Raw genomic sequence first — 20,595 nt, 5'->3', positions numbered from 1 at the left:
AGTTTTTGTGGCCTATCTTACGCAATTTTTTCTCAACTTTATGATGGTGATCTCAGAATTCAAAACGACCGGTTCGCTAAAGGTGAAAAAAAACGAAATTCAAGATGGCGGCCAAATTCGAAAGGGCCGACAATTTTTTTTACTTCAAATGAAAGCTATATCGATTCCACTAAGTATGCTATGTGTTTCAAGGGAAATATGAGACATATCACGTGAAGAAATACCCAAGATTTATCAAAAAATGGGCTTTTTGTAAACTGTTTAGCTAGCTGGCGTACGAGGGGTCCACCAATTTGAGAAAACCGAAAAGACCATCCTTAAGTTTTATCGAAAACTAGCGATCAGTGACATAAAATTGGAATTCTAACGATCGGTGCCGATGGCGGCCTGGTTTCAGCGAGCTTAATTTTACTATGAATTTAATCATAATCAAATTCATGAAATTTAGTAACGTTTGGAGAACTTTTGGAACATTTCATGAAAATATCGAGTTAGAGAGGTAAACTTTCTTGGGAAACTTAAACAGATAGCATCAGACTTAACAGAACATCGAGTTAGAGAGGTATCGACTTACAGAGGTATCAAAGCATGCTAGATTGAAGGGACCGCGCATTCCATAGAGTTAGGAGAAATATCGAGATACAGAATATCGAGCAAGGGAGAGATAACTGTACATTCCTATCTGCTTGTGGGTCGCAATGCACTTCTACAATTATCAATTGAGATCATTCTTTATCGGATAATCAAAAGTATTGTATATTTATGTCATACAAAGTTATCGTGTGGTAAGCATGAAAATACTCTTAACCAGAGCTGCCCAACGCACGGCTTTTTTCCTCTCACGGCGTTTTTACCAATTGATAGAATAAAACACTGAATTTCTATTAATCTCGAACAAAAGTGTTTATGAAAGGTTAAATTAATCGAACACAATTTAACTGCATCATAGGCTTGATTGTCACAGTATTTTTGGCATTAATTATACACAATACTGGAACGAACTTGCATACCATCTTTGACAGGTTTTATTCAGATTTTTAACACAATATTTGGTACGATTTTGATAGTATCCTGGATATGATCTTCACCGAAAACTTTGTCTGAAATCTTACAGAATTTTAAACAGGTTTTTCTTATAATTTTAAGCCATTGTATGTATATGAGTATTGAAAGTTTGGTTAAGAAATTATATCGATAAAATAGATTTCTCTCTATGTTTCGTTCAGTTCTATGTTCTGTTTCTTAAAAATGCGATTTTTCCTAATATTTTGCCGCCCATTTATAATTCTAATGCACAATTAATCGAATCGACATTTTAGCAGGAAAAAAGTGTTTTCTCTATTCTTCTCGATTTTAGACGTTCGATATCTTCAGAGAAGTTATTCGCAATTGAGTTTTGTATCTTCTGAGAAAATAGTTGAATAGGGTGGCCCTTATTTAAGTATAAATTTTGACTCAAACTTTATTGTTTGATGAAATTCGTGGCTGCACTCTTCTGCAGACTTCTAGAAAATGTTATTTTGAGCTACTTTGTCGAAGACACTTTTGATCTAACTCTTCATTTGAGCTATGTAAATTGCTCTGGACAGCAAGTTAATTTGCTCCAAACTGACTTGCAAAAATTGACTCGCAATAAGTCAGCATTTTTTGTCATTGGTGACTTTAATGCCAAACATCGGTCATGGAATAATTCTCAAAGTAATTCCAACGGCAGAATTTTATTTGATGAGTGCTCTTCAGGATATTTCTCAATTCAATACCCTGATAGCCCTACATGTTTTTCCTCTTCTAGAAATCCATCTACGATTGATTTTGTCTTAATCGACTCTTTCCATCTTTGTAGCCAACTGATTACTCATGCTGATTTTGATTCTGATCATGTCCCTGTTACATTTCAAATATCCCTTGAAGCGATTCTCAATCCTATCAGCATCACTTTCAATTATTTTCGAGCCGACTGGAATATATATATATATATATATATATATATATATATATATATATATATATATATATATATATATATATATATATATATATATATATATATATATATATATATATATATATATATATATATATATATATATATATATATATATATATATATATATATATATATATATATATATATATATATATATATATAAAACATTTATTGACTCTAATCTTGATGTTAATATTCCTTTACAAACAATACTTGATATTGACAATGCTCTTGAAACTTTAACAAAATCCATTGTTGAAGCCAGAAGCATTGCAATTCCAAAATGTGAAGTAAAATTTGTATCCGTGATTATAGAAGATGATCTTAAACTCTTGATCCGCCTTAAAAACGTGAGGAGAAGGCAATTTCAACGCACTCGCGAAATCAAGAAACGTTTTTCACAATTAAGAAACAAAAATTTTGAAAATAAAATTTCTCAATTGGACCCTGCGTCTAAGGAGGGTCCAGATAGCCGTAGCGGTAAACGCGCAGCTATTCAACATGACCATGTTGCATTAATTCCACCATAAGATACACCGGAAATTCTGTCAGAGTACCAAAGGCGAATCCCTCCTGAATTCATACAGAAATGTTCTTAAAAATCTGAAAGAACTTCGGCAGCTAAAGCGGTTTCCAGAATTATCGCCAAATAACCATCCAATTATTTAATTACTTACCGATTCGAGCTTTGTCATAAGAATTACTTGAAGTTTTGCCGGAATTTCACTTAAAGTCGTCAAGAAATTCAGCCACGTTTAAATAAGAATAATTTTCTGGATTTTCACAAGGAATAACAATACACTGGTTGTTGCTTTCTCCAGGAATTAAGAATTGTTCGCTTGAAAAATCGGCAAAGAACAGAAGTTAGATAGGAATGCATTACATTTTATGACAGAAATCCGTTTGGCAATTCTTTTTGATATTAAGGTACCGTGGGGCAAGTGGGTAATGGAATTCGCATAGCTGAGATTCTTCAAATTCTAGAGACTTTAAATTGAAACAAATGAGGTCGTGTACATTTTTTAGCTTGACTCCCACCAAATATAAGCAGCATGCTAAAATTGATTTTTATGAAAAATTGAAGAAAAAAATACAGAAAAAGTTTTTGAAAAATGTCTCCTTAGTTTTCACTTGCCCCAAAAGTGGGGCAAGTGAAAAGTTTACCGTTTTGAACAAGAAATTCAAAAACAAACAGTTATATTCACGATTTCTATTAGCTTTAACATTTGTTAAGGCTTCCCAATTAACAATAACATAAGTAACATGTAAACAAAGAAAATGTTATTCTTTTCACTTGAATTTTCTTCTGTTCAGTTATGTTAGTTGAAATGATTCGACAACATCATAACTGCAACATTTCCAATGTTAGTTCTTACATTATAGGACAGCAATTGCATTGCTGCTCTGTAGAATTTCCACCGCTCGTTTTTTGTTTTTGAGAAAGTCGGATATGACGTCGGATAACTCTTCGGGAGAAATCAAACGGAATCCTTCAATAACGTATTTAGAATCTTTTTTATGTGGATAGACCTATGGCCCATTTTTATGTTTTGAACTAGCTTTACGAAGACACTCCACGAGATTTCCGTGTGTTCTTTAATATTGCAACTTTTCAGTCAACGTTTTCTTTTTAATTGGCTGCCCGAAGTAGACATATCAATATTGTAATGTTTGGCAACATCTTTTAGAGAAGTTCCATGATTTCTAATAGCTTTTAACGCTTTGAGTATAATGTTTCTTGAATTATCAGCACGTTGTGTTTTTCTATGATAATTGCGAACCATGTTTACTTATGGCTTCTTAAAGAGAAAACACAAATTCAATCTCTAATGATAAACTTTTCACTTGCCCCACCTGATAAGAAAATTTACGGTGTTTAAATTTAGTTATTTTTAGGTCTACGTCGAATTAATTCTAAAACTTTTTTTATTGCAGTTTGAAACTGTCACAGAGGACAACTAAGAAGTGGTACAGGAAATTATTTTCCGCAACTTTTTTCCACTGAAAATATTAAAATAAGATTGTACGCCGGCAACTTGTTACGGAGTAACAGTTGACAGGTTAACAATTTTTCGCTCTATTATGCAATAATGGCTGAAAAATCTCAGAAATCTCTTACCTATCGTAATGTTCTCAATGGCCTCAAAGGTCTACGCATGAGTCTAAAACGTTAATTCACATATTCAGTAAAATATATCAATTGTTTTCACTTACCCCATTTACCCACTTGCCCCGCGGTACCTTAATTCAACAATTGCACACGAATTTTTACTAGAAATTCCGTCAGAGATAATTATCTTTAAGAATTGTTTAACGAATTCCACCCTAGATTCCATTAGAAACTCTTTCATGAACTTCGTATAGAATTGTTCAAGTCCCCCGTAAATATAATAAATTGATTTGAGGATTCTTCAGGAAGTTACGCTGAAGAATGTTTCAAAACTTCTTTTAAAAATTCAACTTGGTATCAAACCGAAAACTTTACGAATATTTCCAGATATTTTTGTAATTTCATATATATTTGCCAGAAAATATTCAACAAGTTCGTCCCAGAACCATTCGATGCATCATTTTGAGCTAAACTATAAAGAAGAATCATATTACAACACACACAACGCTTGATTGATTGTAACAGATCCTATCCGCAGCGTCGAAAAGCGAAATTCCTTGTTCGCTTCGGTGTCATACGATGCAACACATGCGACAATGAACTGATTACGGCCTTTGCCGCTTTCGTAACCCATCATCAGAGCTGACGTCAACCATCGATATTGACTCCAATCAGATTGAAAAAATATCAATTACTCCGGCAGGGTTCAAAGTCCCGCTCCCGCAATAAGCGAGCGGTAATTACCGTTTCAATCCAACCAAAGCCCAAGCAGTCTCACTTCTACTACCCGAAACGAAAAAAAATCCCAATCTCAATCGAAGACTAAACCTAACCAAACCACCAAGTCCCGTGCCAGACATGTATTAATCAAATTTCTATTTGCCACCCCCACCTCATTACCATTGTTCTCTGAATAGCATCTGTTTGTCGAACGCCTTGGCGGCCAATAGCAGCGCAGATGACAGCGACTACCACTATGACGATGAGTACGACGACGAATATGACGACACCTACGACGACGGCACGGACCAGCAGCTTGACAGTGACAAATTGTTGCCACCCTCGCCACCGGTCAGCAGCACTCGAAGTCCTGTTGTGAGTTACACGGATAGTCCTACAACGGCGGCCAGTCGAACTACGGCAGCTCCATCGCTGTGGAGCGACGAAGATGACGGTGAGTACCTATTACTTTCCCGGTTATTAATGATCCGAGAGGAAATAATTGGATTCCTTTGTCTGCTTACAACAGCGCGAGAGGAGTACCCATGCCCGCGGCAATGTACCTGCGAAGACGGAACCAAGTTCTTGAACTGCTCCGGAAGGTCTTTGCTGGAAATCCCTTCGGATCTGCCACGGGATGTAATTCGGTTGGATCTAAGTGACAACAACATCAAAGTCGTTCCGGTAGAGGCATTCCAGAACTGTTCGGAAGTGCGGGAGATCCTGCTGGATCGGAACGTGATCGAGCAGTTGGACAAGGAGGTTTTTCTGAACCTGGTGCGGCTGGACGTACTGGGGCTGGCTGGAAATCAACTGAGTCACTTGGCGACGGACACGTTTGGAGACGCGCAAGCTTTGCGGAGGCTGGTACTGAACGAGAACCCACTGGTAGTGCCCGATGAGGGGCCTTTCCTGGAGCAGGAAGAGTTGGAGGAACTTGAGATGGCTCGGTGCAACTTGACCGAGCTGACCAAAGACACGTTTAGCGGGCTGGCCGCACTGAAGTGGCTGAATTTGGCGGGGAACGAGTTCGATGAGGTGAGTTGGGGTGGATGTATTGTGATGAATTATACTAATACCAGATAGGCCTGGAATGAACGGAGCATGGAACAGCGTTTTTAAGAAGCATTGGCAAAGCTTGAGAAGAGTTGTATTGAAGCTTTCGAACCTTAGTCAGATGGCAGAATGCAGAAAGTTCGGGAAACGCGTCCTGGAAGTTTTGGAGGGTATTCCTAGAAGCTTAGGGAAGACTTTCCGGAAGCTTTTGAAAGGCTTCTTGGCAGCTTTGGAGACACTCCCTGGCAGATTTGGAAAACCTTCCTAGAAGATTTGAAGAACCTTTGTAAAAATTTTGTAGAGCCTTCCTGGAAGCTTTGGAAAATCTTCCTGGCAGCTTCATAGAACATGGATGAATGCTTTGGAGAATCTTCCTAGAAGCTTTGAAGAGGCTTCCTGGAAACTTAGGAGAGGCTTTCTGTAAGCTTTAGAGAGGTTTTCAGGAAACTTGGAAAAGGCTTCCTGAAAGCTCTGAAGGGGCTTCCTGGAAGCAATGGAAAACCTTCCTGAAAGCTTTAAAAAGGCTTCCTGGAAGCTTTGGAGAACCTTCCTGGAAGCTTTGTAGAGCTTTCCGGGAAGTAAATAAAATCCGGATTTAGTACTAAACCAGTTCGGTTTTCATTTACTTACAGGTATTCCACTAAACAGCTCGAAGGCAATAATTTTCCTGGATGCTTTGAAGAACCTACCTGGAAGTTTGGAGAGACAGCCTGGAAGGCTAGGAGAGGCTTCCTGGATGCTTTGGAGATCTTCCCGGAAGCTTTGGAAAGGTTCCCTGGTAGCTTTGAAAAGGCTTCCTAGAATCTTTGCCTTTGAAACGAATTCTCGAACGGAAGCTCGAAAGGATCCATGAAAGCTTTAGCAAAGCTCTCTAGAATCTATTAAAAAACATCTAGCAAGCAATGGATAAATTTCTGATAGCTTTGAAGCTTTGGAAATGCTCCATGGTTGTTTTGTTTCCAGGCTAACTGGGCATTTTGGAAAGATCTTCTTGATGCTTTAGTAAAGTTTTCTCAAAGGCTTTCCTTGATAAATTTTGTGGGAACTTTAGCAAAGGCTTCTCTGAAAATTTAATTTTATGTTAGGATATTGATTTCTCGGTTATTCTAAAAAAATCTTAAATGTCTACTCTAGGCTTTCTTGAAGCTTGAACAAAATTTTCTTGAGTTATCTATAAATCTTTCTTACAAGTTATGAAACATCCCGACTAGAGGCTTGTAACAAAAATATAATAAAATTTTATCAGAATATGATATACATATCATATTATGATATAATTTTGTTAGGCTCCGTTAGCCATAGAACATAATCTAACAGAAATATAACATAATGTGTTTTATTTCTCTTTAAGATATTTTTTAGTTCAATTTTAACAACTTTATAACAAAATAAATAGATAGTTATGCATTTCAATAATATACAATATTATCGTATATCGAACTGTATTATAATTTTGATACTTTGTATCAAACATTATAACTTGGTTTGATATGTTTTTGATAGAATTAAAACACATTTTGTTATGTTTATGTTACTATTCATACACTTTTTGTTATAATTTTAGTTATTTTAACAACATCCTGCTTCAAGTTTGTAACAACATATGTTCGAAAAAAAATTATAACATAATAACATATGCTGATATAATTTTGTTATGTACCCTTAGTCGGGATCTCTGATGTTTGAAACATATATAAACATTCCCAGAATTATCAAGAGCCTAATTTCAGATAAGAATTGTAAGAAAAATATTTTTATAGAAATGTTTGAAGTTTGGCGAAAAGGGAGGATATTCTCGGCCTCAGCAGTCTATATGGTAACCAAAACAAGGTTTTTTCTTTTAATCCAACGCACGGTGTACTATATTTAAGAAGGTGATATATTCCGAAAACTGACAGCTACTTGACGACGTCATTCCTATCTACCTCGAACAAATTTGCGAAAAAAATGATCTAGTGGTCCGGAAGGTATATGGTACGATAGGAGTGACGTCAGATGTTTTCAATCAAACTTGATATTTACATCAGTGAAGAGCCTGCCTTGTTAATTTTTATGTCGTGATCCAACGGTTTCGGTTATTATTTAGCCTTTTTCAGTATTTTAAAATAGCTTCAAGGATCTTTATCAAAGTTCAAAGAAAAATACTAAAAACCATTAAAAAATAAAACAAATGATTTTGCTCAATTTTTAGGACCTTGGAACTGATGTTTTCGAACCGCTAGAAAATCTCCAACGATTACATGTGCCACCGCTTTCCGAGGACACCGTGCGCGATTTGTGCGACGTAGTGAAATCGATTGATGTCGTAGACATCACAACCCACAACATCAGCTGCTTCTACCTGGCGTCTGAGACATCATACGAGGAAAGCATCATCACTCAACGTCCAATCACCCCGGAGCCAAAAAGGGAACCCGAAGAAGGTAAGAAATTCTTCGCGCGTGATCCTTCCAAGAAATCTTATTTTCGTTTGCTTTATCCTTACAGACTCGGAAGAGAGCAAGCCGACCAGGCCGACCAAACAAACGAAGAAAGTGATCCTAAAGGAGAACGAAATCGATTCCGAACAGGATCCAGTCACGCCAGCTCATCCATTGAAGCCAACACTGCCTGCTCGGAGATCATCCAGCACTACAACCACTACAGTCGCTTCTCCCACAGTCAGTGGTCCATCGTCAGCTTCGATAACCCACACGGCGGACGATCCTAAAGATGACGTCAAGAAGGAAACAACCCCAGATCAAGGCGATCAGTCCCTGCTGGCGTCAATCAGTTCGGACACCATGAAGCAACTTCTGATGGGGATCATCGGTTTGGGCTTGCTCATCCTATTGATCGGTATCATCTGCCGACAAACAGGCCTCAAGAACAAACTCTGCGGCTCCAAACGGAGACCTGCCCCGACGGATCAGGTGCGACCGGCCGAGGAAGTACCCTTGAACAAAGTCTAGTTATCTGTCCCTCTGCAATAGTTTTCACGTTTCCATCAACCACCGTGTCGTGCGTGAATATTACTTAAAAAGTATTAGATTACGAAGACCGGTGACGGGTCAGTCGTTTCCCCAAGGCGGAAACCTTACTCAGCAGCAATGCGGTGCTTCATCGGTGGGAATTTGGTGGAGATTTGCCAAGCAAACACTCCTAGCAAGAAGCATGCGGACTAGCCACAAAAATATTTGCACTTATGCCACAGACAAACACACGTAACAAGAAACGCATTTGTGGTACGGGACAGTTGAAACCATAAAGCAGAACTTGGGGATGGCGTAATTCTAGTCGAGGGTTGCCGCAGACAGTCAGTGGAACCGCGCTGTTTCGAATTCTAAGCAGAATCGATTTTTTTGTAATGACCACTCGGAATTCGAATCACAACGGTAGTACTACGTTAATGAATGCGAGCAGGGAAATAGCTAACCCTCGCTAATTCAAGTGTGTGGACAAAACATTACCTGAGGGAACAAGTACAGTAGGTGACGCCACACGACCAAAAGCAAAGGTGTTGTAAATATAGTTCGTAGGAAGGAAAAGGTGAAGAAGCATGTGAGACTTGAGGTGCGAATCAGTGTCATATACATCACCCGACGAAACGGTACGCGATATATGACACGGTGAGGGTGATGGTTGAAGGTTGTGCGGTGACGAATGAATGAGTGTTCTATAGACAGTAAGTAGGTTTTAAGTAGGCAAACATCCACACTCACGCGCCTAGGTAGGTGGAACATTCCTTTCGATTAAAACAATGTAAATGATTTTCTAGCAATTTTGATAAGAGATTAGACGGCTGCACGTGAAACCTAATTTTAATTGTGAAGAACCAAAAACAATACATTTAAAATCCACTTTTGCGGTCCTATGAACCTTACAATGTATTCAAACAAGACAAACACACATTTTGTATACGCGTAAAAAAAAATATCAAATTGAACAGCATCCGCTGTAACTTCAATGGAAATCAGCATTCAATGAGAAGTCAATATAGCAGCTGGAAGCAGAAGCATTACCCATGTATGTCACATTAGAGCCATTCGCTACTGAAGGCCACCCTCGAGGTGCTAAAAGTAGATGCATCAAGTCAACTTCATCACTCATAGTGTGTAATTAGTAGGCAACTTACAAATCCAACAATACCATTTATTAAACTGATTAAATAAGCGGTGCAAAATAAATACTAGCCATTTGTAGGAGATTGTGTGGGAAAAGTTGTTTCATTTCGCAAATCGGAACGGTTACGGTTCGTCTACTTGCATGCAAGATACAAGCAAATTTCTTGTATGCTACGGTACTCACAAGTTCATTGCCTACCTTTCAGGCGTAATAAAGGCAAATTTACATCAAAAAAGATGTCAAGTTCACAACCTTGTCAATTGATTCGCCAGTCATGATAAGCAATGATCGTAGCAGGACAACGATCTACCACTCGTAATGAAGAGAGGCCAATGACGCTAATGAACGTCCTTTATTTTTAACCGCACACTGTCTGTGGCGATAGACAATATCAACAAAAGAAATCCGGTTTTGAAATGCGATCGCCGCCGGCAAACAAATCCAGACGACCGATTCGAAGGACCATATCTACTTGTGTCGTCGGTCAAACACGATTTTGGCGTCGATCGCACAGTGGTTTCATATGTTCTACGAGGCGGTCATAAACCATTTTATACAATATCTAACGAAAAATACCATCAGTAATTACCAAAGCGACATTTTTGACTATTTAAAACACGCTCGATGTTGTTTTCGTAATCGATGTCATTTCATAAACTCGGATTAAGGATTTCTCCGCATATTGCGAAGAAGGTGTTATTTAAATGAGTATTTGCGACATAAAATGACTTTACTATAATTCATTTTTCCATACAAAATTAACTAAATTATTGTATATTTTATTGAATTGGATCTATACGTTGAAAGCTACATATCAGGATTACTCATGCCCAATTTAATAAATTTCCCTGCTCAGACTTACTTCACAAACTCATAAGCATACATTTGGTATTTTGATATAAAAGCTTTTATTCACTTTTCTAAATTCTGAATAGGCGCATACTAATACTTGTGACATTTGTTAAATTGAAAATGCCAATTTCACATGAACTCGAAACCAAAACCAAATCACAACACTTAATGATTCAAATAGGGGGAAATTAGGGGGCCCAGATAGCCGTAGCGGTAAACGCGCAGCTATTCAGCAAGACCAAGCTGAGGGTTGTGGGTTCGAATCCCACCGGTCGAGGATTTTTTCGGGTTGGAAATTTTCTCGACTTCCCAGGGCATAGAGTATCTCCGTACCTGCCACACGATATGCGCATGCAAAAATGGTCATTGGCACAGTAAGCTCTCAGTTACTAACTGTGGTAGTGCTCATAAGAACACTAAGCTGAGAAACAGGTTCTGTGCCAGTGGTGACGTAATGCCAGAAAGAAGAATGATTCAAATACACTCCGACCTCTGTTTACGACCGTTATACAGCTAATAAACGCATACATGCCCCATATGAACTTAGTAGGGTTTGAGAAAATAGCACTGAAAGTTTGCAGTTTGACTTGTCGTACAAATGTTCATAATTTTCTAGTACATTTCTGGCTGACATATTAATTTAGCACCATCACACATATAACTCATTTTGCTCCTATTGATCAGTAAACAATATAAACTAGAACACAATTCACGTTTTTCACTTGCATCTGTGTTGAAAGTTTATATAGAAACTGCTATGCTTTTATTTTTCAATATGGGACTGCACCAACTTCATATTCTTCCACAACATTCTCAAACAAAGTGTGTATTTTTTATATGCGTCATATAGTACATGTTTAAATCTGAATGTTGCGATGAAAAAATGTGTTGGTTCGAAAATCCATATGGGTTATGCTTTTTTGGGCAGTATAGGAAAGCCGTAAAAAAATAGGTCGTTAAATATCTGGGTTATAATTATGTTTATGAAAAATGCAACGTGGAAATACTGATATGAAATATTCGGCAAAGTTAAAGCTTTAATTAAGAAGCTTAAGCTTAAGCTTTCATATTCTTATAACAGATTGTAATCAACAGGGCTAATTATATGGGGATGTGTTACTCAAAGAAAAGTTCAAAACCATTGATGAGAGGTATAGAAAAATAGAAAGCTCAGCAAGATATTTCAACTGTAATCCACTTTTTCATCAAGGGTTTAAAATTATGTCGTAACTGGCAATACTGCTCAAGTAAAACCGATAAATTTAATTCGCCCCCAAAACGTCAATTCGACCGCTGGGGTGTGCTGCTGTCGTCATGATTATGGTTTCCGAAATCAATGTCAAACCCATTGATGGTTTTAAAACATTTGGAACAAAATATTTATTTTAACCATAAATAGTGAAGTAATGTATGAAATTGAATGAGATCCAATGGTAGAGAATTGAAAAATCGCTCAGGCGCAAGTGCCAATGAATCTGATTTCACATAGCCTGGTTTTCCAATCTCAAAATAGTGATTTTTCCGGGACTCAAGTTATATGAAAGTAGTGGAATAAAATTTAAAAAAAAAATGAATGTCAAACATAGACAATGGATATTTCCACCTTTTCCACTTAACTGTTTTATTGTTAACCATCTTTTATCATGAAAATAAAATATTTTCACTCACGGAGGCATGTAATGGATGCGTAAAATAATTAAGTCTATAATCCACTAACTAGTAGCGCTACCAAAATATAGATAGCTAACAGTATGTTTTCCTAGGGCTAAAATCTCATAAATAAAGATAATAATAATAATAAATAATACAGTATGTTTCGTTTTGCGCTTGGAGACCTAAGCATCAAATTTTCTGCAGATTATCTAATCCAAATCTTAAGCAATGTTTATGTATGCATTTTGTATTACACATTGCGTTCGGGTAAGCGAAACACAATTATATTTTATGCTGGCAACACTGATAAAATGGAACGAATTAACTAAATACAGCCAGGACTCCTGTAAGACACATAGTTTGGGAGTGTTATAGGATACCTACGGCTTATAGGATTTCATCAAATTAGGGGTGTTGTTGAATATCTCGTATGCGTTAAGAGATAGCACAATACTGTCTTTGTCGAACTTTCAGTTCTCAGTATGATCTATACGATACCTTAAGGAGTTGAGGATTACCGTTTTAGTTGAGAACTTGGCCGGTATGGGTGCTTTTTCGAACATGCACTATATGAATCTTGAAGGATAAGAATGTAACCTTTGGAACATATGATATCTCTAGATCCTGATGATTTGGGAGGTTGGTATCTTTGGAAGAGTTGTTCAATACCTCAAAGGCTGACATGCGCTGGTCATTCAGATCATTTTGAAACTCCGCCACCAGGCAGTGCTACTGTGCATGAAACTTTTGTTTTGTGGATATCTCAGGATTCGACCACTTAGAAAGATGGACTACCACTACCAGACTCGATAGATAGATAGAAGACTAAAGAAGCTCATTCTAGAAACGGTGGTAGAGACCAACTCACAAGTATCTATTAAAACTTGTAATTATGCACTTATGACAGTACTCAACACTTCACTGAATCTTCCACAAGTAGTTATCAAGACAAGTTGAACTAAAAATATGTTCATCATGTTGGTTCAATTAACGAAGTAATAAACACTGTTTCATAATATGTATTGTCTGTCATAAATAAAACAAAATGCACATGAAAACATCTGTGATTATAACTCATCGTTTTTCGATACCTGCCTGTGTTTCAAAATTGTCACGCTTATTATAGCGCATTTCTTTCACCACTAGACTATCACAGAAGCTTTTACAAGTGCGGAAACGCTAATAAAAGTGCGCAATTGCATCAAATCGGGTAGGTGTCTTCGGGGGACTTATTCTTCGTAAATCAAACAATCAGTGCTCTGAAGACACGTAAGTTTAGCAAAGACTTTTGCGGTGAACAGATTAGCAAGCCACACAAGACACTCCAGTAAGCGGTAAAATTAATAACGCTACAATCAATAACACATAATTAATGCGCTGATTGATGGGGGAGAAATTTATTATATTCTCGGACATGAGTTGTCACTCTTGCCCAAGATTGTGTTGTGGAAATGAGTGCAAGAATTTCAAAAAATTGTTGCCAAGGTTATTTATTCGTATTGAAAATGAAGTTTTATGCGGTGCGTCCGAAATATTCTTGTAGAAGTGTTTAAAACCAAAAACGGTCCAAGATCATTTGTACTGGATAAAAATTACTATAAAATTTAGAAGAATATGCAAATCTACTATAAAACTATCATAAAAATAAATAAAACCACTTGGAATCAAAATTGTTACTTGGATTGGCTGGTTCGTCTATGATACATAGAAAGATGGCGTCTGCGGCAAAGTTGTTCAATGAGTCAAGGACTATCATTTTTCGAGCAAGTTGATTAAAAATTTTACCATCAAGTGGCGCTAGTAAGCATGAAACTTTTTTTTTCAATTGTACAGGCTAAAATAATTAGAGCTTAAAATCAACTGAACCTACCAAAGACGCCACCTTTCCGAACAGTCGGGGTCCTGGGAAATCTGCGCCACAAACAGTTTATACTCACTATCGTCACCTACTGGCTAAATCTCGGGTCTCTTGGCAAAAAAAAAGATGGTTTCTGAGTTACTAAACAACTTCGCCAAAGACGTTATCTTTCTAAGTAAATAGAATATCGTGTAATCTGCAAAACACAAGTTTCATGCTCATTAGCACCGCCTGTACACGCTCGAAAAATAATTCCAAGAAACGTGAACTGTCAAAAATACACCGTGAACTACCGTCGCGTTATCGTGAACGTTCTCGGAACCAGGCAACACATTCATCTGAACATGATCTAGTTCACGGTATATTTTTGTTTGTTTTCGTGCTCATGACAGCTGTTCACGGTTGCGAAAACGGATTTTTTACCGTGTGGTGCTGCATCGAATAAAAATAGCGTTTTGCTTACATAACTTTTTCGAATATACCATTTTCCTACTGCACAACTTCGACAAAGATGCCATATTTTTCAGTGGAAAAGAAAATTTCATCTTTCATGACATACCTTGAGCTACTGAACCAACAAGTTTGTCGAAGACCCCATTTTTATAAGTGGTCAGGATCCTGAGATATTCCTGTTTGCCATGTTAAGTAGTCAGGATACTGAGATATTAACAAAACAAAAGTTTTACGCTCACTAGCACCGCCTGGTGGCAAAATTTCAAACCTTCTGCCTTGAATTATGTTCGCCTTTAGCTACTGAACAATTTTGTCGAAGACGCCACCTTGCTTTGCTAAGTAGGATCCTGAGATATTTGCAACACAAACATTTTATGCTCACTAGCACCGCTTATTTGCAAAATCTCGAATCTCTTGACTCAAATGATGATAGCCCTTGAGTTACTGAACAATTCTGCCGAAGACGCCATTTTTTCAAGTAGTCAGGCTCCTGCGATATCCATAAAACAAAAGTTTCAGGTTCATTGGAGCCAACTGGTGGCAAAATCTCGAATTCAATGGCTCGAACAATAATATAGCCATTGATTTACTGAACTAGTTTGTCGAGGGAGCCATCTTTCTCAGTAGTCAAGATCCGGAGATATATGCAAAACAAAAGTTTAATACTAACTAATGCCACCTGGTGGAAAAATCTCTAATCTCTGGGCTAGAATAATGATAGACCTTGAACTACTGAAAAACTTTGTCTTTCCTGATATATCCGCAAAACAAAAATTTCATGCTCACTACCACCGCCTGGTGGCAAAATTTTGAATCTCATGGCTTTTATAATGATAGCGAATAACTTTGTCTAAGAACAACTTTGCCTAAGACGTCAATTAGGTAATATTGATCCTGAGATATCAGGAAAACAAAAATTTAATGCCTACTTGCGCCGAATGGTGACAGAATTCCGCATCTCAATGACCACCGCATGTTAGCCATTTATCTACTGAACAATTTGCTGAACTTCATTATCCTCACAGGTACGTATATACTATTAGGGCGATTCAAATATTTAAAATGTTTGAAAATCCAATTTCCCATATGTTCCTTACCATCCTTACCATACAAATAGTGTTCTGTGAAATTTTCAGCTTTCTAGGTGGTGATTTAAAGGTGGCCCAATGAAAATATAGTTTCATATGGAAATTACTATAGAGAAATTTCGAGATATGTTCCAAACACTCTAGTACTCGCTGCATACGCGAGTCATTTGTTTAGTAAACAGGATATAATTCCCGTGCCGGTTCGATGAAATAAATCCAAACCGTGGACAGATATTTGCTGGGTTAGTCTGTGATGCCTTCTATAATTTCAATCAAAATCAGACAAGTCGCAGCTTGAAAAGCCATGCTGGTTGTAAACATACAACAACAGTCCGGCACTCATGGGCACGTGGTACGATAGAGTTGCTCGAAACCTATACACCGAGCAGCATCATATGGATTAAGCACCCGGCGAGACGGCACCGCAGTGCACAGTGATTTCATACAAAGGACAGAACTTTCAAAGTATCCAAATCTTCCTTACTCGATTGAAAAATATAATTTACTAACTTTCTAACGCTTGGAGTTTCTAAATTTCAAAACATTGCACGACAGCACATATTGAAAACATTTTGTAAAAATAAGGGTAAATGACGTCATTTTTAAATAAAGTCAGTTAGACTCCAATTGAGATTTCGTTAAAATACAATTATTTAAAGTAAGCAATGCGCATTCAAGATTTTTTAAGCTTTAATAATGTGAATTGTTACACAGTGCTTAGCTCGGTACACTTAAGTTAATGACCTTATTGCAATCAAATTTTGATAATTTATCTACACTTAAGATGCTGCCACCAAACTGAAAACAAACATATCAATCAAGGTTTAAAGAAAACTAAATAAAGTGGATACGATTAACTGACACTGAAAGAGGCTGCTAGTGGTAGTCGCTATGCACGTATCTGTCAAAGATAAGCAATAAGGGCGGAAATAAAAGGTACAAGGTACCATAATCAGGGGTAACATTGATCATTTTTTGAATATTTCTTAAATATTTCATTTGAAAATTCAAATGTTGCAAGTTTTATATTTTTAAAACAAGTACTGCCAGCCATAGCTCGTGACTACATACTGCATTTTGTGTTTTGGAAGATGTAAGCATGCTTAAAAAAAATGTTTCAAGTGATTTTTTGAACCACAGAAAACGCCTAAAAGTAGTTAATTTTCTAAGGGAATCCTATATTCTTTACAGTAATTCGTTAATGTTGCCTAATTGAGCATACTTATGAAAGTTTTGACAACGGAATCGTTTTCGGCGATGCCATTTTTAGTAAGAACCGCATTTTTCTTACTCATATCGTTTGCAGAACTTATGTGAAACATGAATCTTCGGTAGCGTCATCCTTACCCATTGAAATCATTGTTTCGAAAAGTTGACAAATTTACGCATAAGGCAAACGCAATTTTCGCAAAAATCTTCACTTTCATTAGCTCCTGAATATAAAAAAGAGAAGCACTATTCATGATTTGGAAATGTTCCATCAATAAAAGATGATACGAACTTTTTACGAGATGAGTCATTCCGATCAATGTTACCCCGCTGATCAATGATACCCCGGATTACGGTACTCAAATCTACTATTTTAGTTTCTCTATGAATTATACTCAGAGGATTCGAATACATTAAAATATTACCGACTTTGGGAATTTGTTGAGGTTTTGTCCGGTCATGGCCCACTGTGCGGCGGCGTAATATGAGCAAAACAACAATAATAGGTTGCTCGCAAGTGGCTGAGGATTTGTTTTTGTTTATTTTTTCCAGTGAGTAGTCTGGACGGATCTTATAACCTGGTTTTGATTCTCTAGACCTGACATGGATCAACTTGTTTTGCGATTCGATAAATGATAGTGAAGCTTAGTTCATGCGGAAAATGTTGAGAATTATTACCGTACCTTCAAGCTAATGTAATGCCTGAGAATTCTTCGAAAAAAACTGCATGAATCTTTGCTAGAATTCTTTAAAATGATGCTTGGAGTAATTCCTGGAAGAACCAAAGAAACGATGCCTAGGATGTTTCAAAGAAACCTTCACTAGAATTCCTGGAAAACCAATTGTAAAGCGTTTGTTTGTGTTTCAGAGGTAGATTATCCAGGATTTTCTAGATGAATTTTTGAAGGAATTTTCAGAATGATTAGACAAATCCATGCGAATCGTTGAGAACTCCTTTCTTCTCTGGCTACATCCATGACTATTCTAAGTTGACCATCTGTTTTACGGCTAATATGCTAATTTAACTTCCACTAAATCCACCGTAGTTAACGCAATTTTCCAAAGTTTTTTATCATGACACTCACATCATTGATTGAGTATAAACTGCATCGAGCCCCTCTAAATAATGCAACAGCCATACAGTCTACCAGCTACCACCTATGTAGTAGCTTCCTTGTATAATCGATACTTGGCCCGGTGCCTCGCACCAGAGTTCCAAGCCACGCGTCTACGCACCGATAGCGCCTAGCTAGGCACTATTCGTTCAAGGACGCTCGCGCCGCCTGCAATCAGTGTCTGCCTCGACGACCACTAATAAAGCGTTCAATTACCGCAAGATTTGCACGTCATCCATTCTCAGGAGGTATACCGTAAGGACTCCATTCACGGATTATTGTATTATTTTTTAGAAACTAGGCAAATTTTTCGCCATTAAAGTTAGGTAATACATGTTTACCATATCATAGAAAAAACATTCGACAGTGTTTGACATGAAGTCTTGATTGTAAAAAAAACTTTAATTTTCAAACATACATAGAACTCCAAGTCTAAAAGTCTCACTGTAAAAACTGGTGTTCCTCATTCCTTCATTTCCCTCAGCCAATTGGTCAGATGAAGTTAAGTATCTGGGGCTCAGGCTAGATAAAAATTGAAATTTAAAAAGTCACATTGAGGGCATTCAAGCTAAATGTAACAAATTTATAAAATGTCTACATCCACTTATTAACTGAAAATCGAAACTTAGTCTTAATAACAAGCTTTTGATCTTTAAACAAAATGTCAGGCCAGCTATGTTGGACTAGCTGTTGTAATACCAGAAAGGAAGCTCTACAGAGGAATAAGAATAAAATTTCAAAAATAATTATGAAGCTCCCTCCCTGGTATAGTACAAATGAGTTACATGGAATATCCAATGTTGAAACATTGGAACAAATATCAAATAAAGTATTGCTGTGTGCGTTTAGAATGCAAATATCAAATGCGGGAACACCAAATGCGGTAAGATTTTCAACAAGGAAGGCGAAGTCAATATCCCAGTCAACATTTTGGCTGGTATATTTTTTGCTATACATCATTATATATGAATCAAATCACTCGTATAAAATGCATGAAAACGCTATATACACACCAAAGTGGAGGCCATATACGCACTTCCCACGACTTTTTCAGACTTTCCGTGGTCAGCAATACGATGCTACAAAATTCCGATAAAAATAAAAAAAAGTTTCCAGCGAGACTCGAACACCAGACCTTTGGATCCCTAACCCAGTACCATACCACTACACCGCAGACTGCTTCATGAATGAGGAGTGATTATTTGCCAAAATGAAAGGAAGTTTGCTCTACAACACACACGCTTTGTTGTTATTTGAAGCCCACCGCCAGAAGATACCAACCTCGGGTGGTAAATTTCGCTAAGTTATTGCGATTTCATTTGATGCTAGTCTGCATTGATATATGATCTGTCAGTTTATACAACTTGACGCGATTCTAGATTATACTATTTAGGGCATGGTTTGATGTCAACAAAGTTTGTCGACAATGAATTGTAGTGGAGAATTATATACAATTTGTGTTAACATTTATTCATTTTGATTTGGCATATTGTGCGATTCTGATTTTTGACGTATGAATATGAGATTTTTGGCACACATTCTTATACGATACGTGGTTCACTGGGATAAGATTTTCTTTGTTAGGTTGGCGGTGATGCATCATGGTTGCTGAGTATCCTTTGGTTACTTTGTGTTACCGCATTTGAAGCTCAGTTAGACTGGATTTGCACGATTAATGCGTTATATATTTGGTTTCGTTAGGTTAAGTTAATTGAAAACGTTTTTTCTTTCTCTCAAAAGCAGATGAAATTAACTCACCTGTACAAATTCTGAACTGCTACGGCAAATGAAATGTTGTTAACAAGAACATCTTGTTAATAAGAGCTTAATTTAGTTTTACCAATCTGCTATATATAGTGAACATATGGAATACATTTAGAAAACTGATCTACGGCTTATTCAAATACTTATTCCTTATTGGTTACCTAGGCAATGAAGGTAAATTAATTTCAATTAGTGCAATATAAAGCGCAGGAGGTAGGCTTACGACTCATACAAAGTTTTGAAAATTTTCATTTGAAAATCATTGCGGAGAGCGGATAGGGTCGAAAATTCCCTATATAGCGTTACGTAATAAAAAAAATGCTGTAACATTGACAAACATATTATTCAGTACCTTTACACATTTCTACTTTTTTCCTAAAAAAAAACAAATGTTTCATCTTGCGTCTAACGCAAAAAGTTGTGTAAAGTTTCACACACCTAATAGCTGTTAAATGAGCGGTGAATGGCGTCCTTACGGTACTTTACGCAAGGAACTTAACAAACGAACGATTATTATAGGAAAGAAACCCAGTGGGAACCGGTTCGTCAAACGGCGTCGGTTCCTTCCGGATGGAGCACCGTTGAACTTGGTTAAAAATAAATCCATCATATTCATTGCACGCGTC

At 37.1% G+C, this 20,595-nt stretch overlaps 2 protein-coding genes across 5 annotated transcripts in view; one reads left to right on the top strand and one right to left on the bottom strand.

The window, feature by feature from the left end:
- The window catches only part of LOC5579091 (trophoblast glycoprotein), a 57,376-nt gene extending 47,304 nt beyond the window's left edge, over positions 1 to 10,072 (top strand). For both annotated transcript variants that reach the window (XM_021850437.1, XM_021850436.1), the window contains exons 4-7: positions 5,015 to 5,271; positions 5,347 to 5,855; positions 8,065 to 8,296; positions 8,361 to 10,072. In XM_021850437.1, coding sequence (XP_021706129.1) covers positions 5,015 to 5,271; positions 5,347 to 5,855; positions 8,065 to 8,296; positions 8,361 to 8,824 — 1,462 coding nt within the window. In that variant the 3' untranslated portion in view covers positions 8,825 to 10,072. The remainder of the gene's footprint in view (positions 1 to 5,014; positions 5,272 to 5,346; positions 5,856 to 8,064; positions 8,297 to 8,360) is intronic.
- Positions 1 to 20,595, bottom strand: part of LOC5579092 (serine/threonine-protein kinase ULK2) — a 165,762-nt gene that overhangs the window by 107,107 nt on the left and 38,060 nt on the right. The gene's annotated exons all lie outside the window — the stretch shown is intronic.

The sequence above is a fragment of the Aedes aegypti genome, chromosome 3 (genome assembly GCF_002204515.2).
Source record: "Aedes aegypti strain LVP_AGWG chromosome 3, AaegL5.0 Primary Assembly, whole genome shotgun sequence".
Lineage (NCBI taxonomy): Eukaryota > Metazoa > Arthropoda > Insecta > Diptera > Culicidae > Aedes > Aedes aegypti.
Note: the sequence above shows the minus strand (reverse complement) of the source record. Positions and strands in the feature narration are given on the sequence as shown.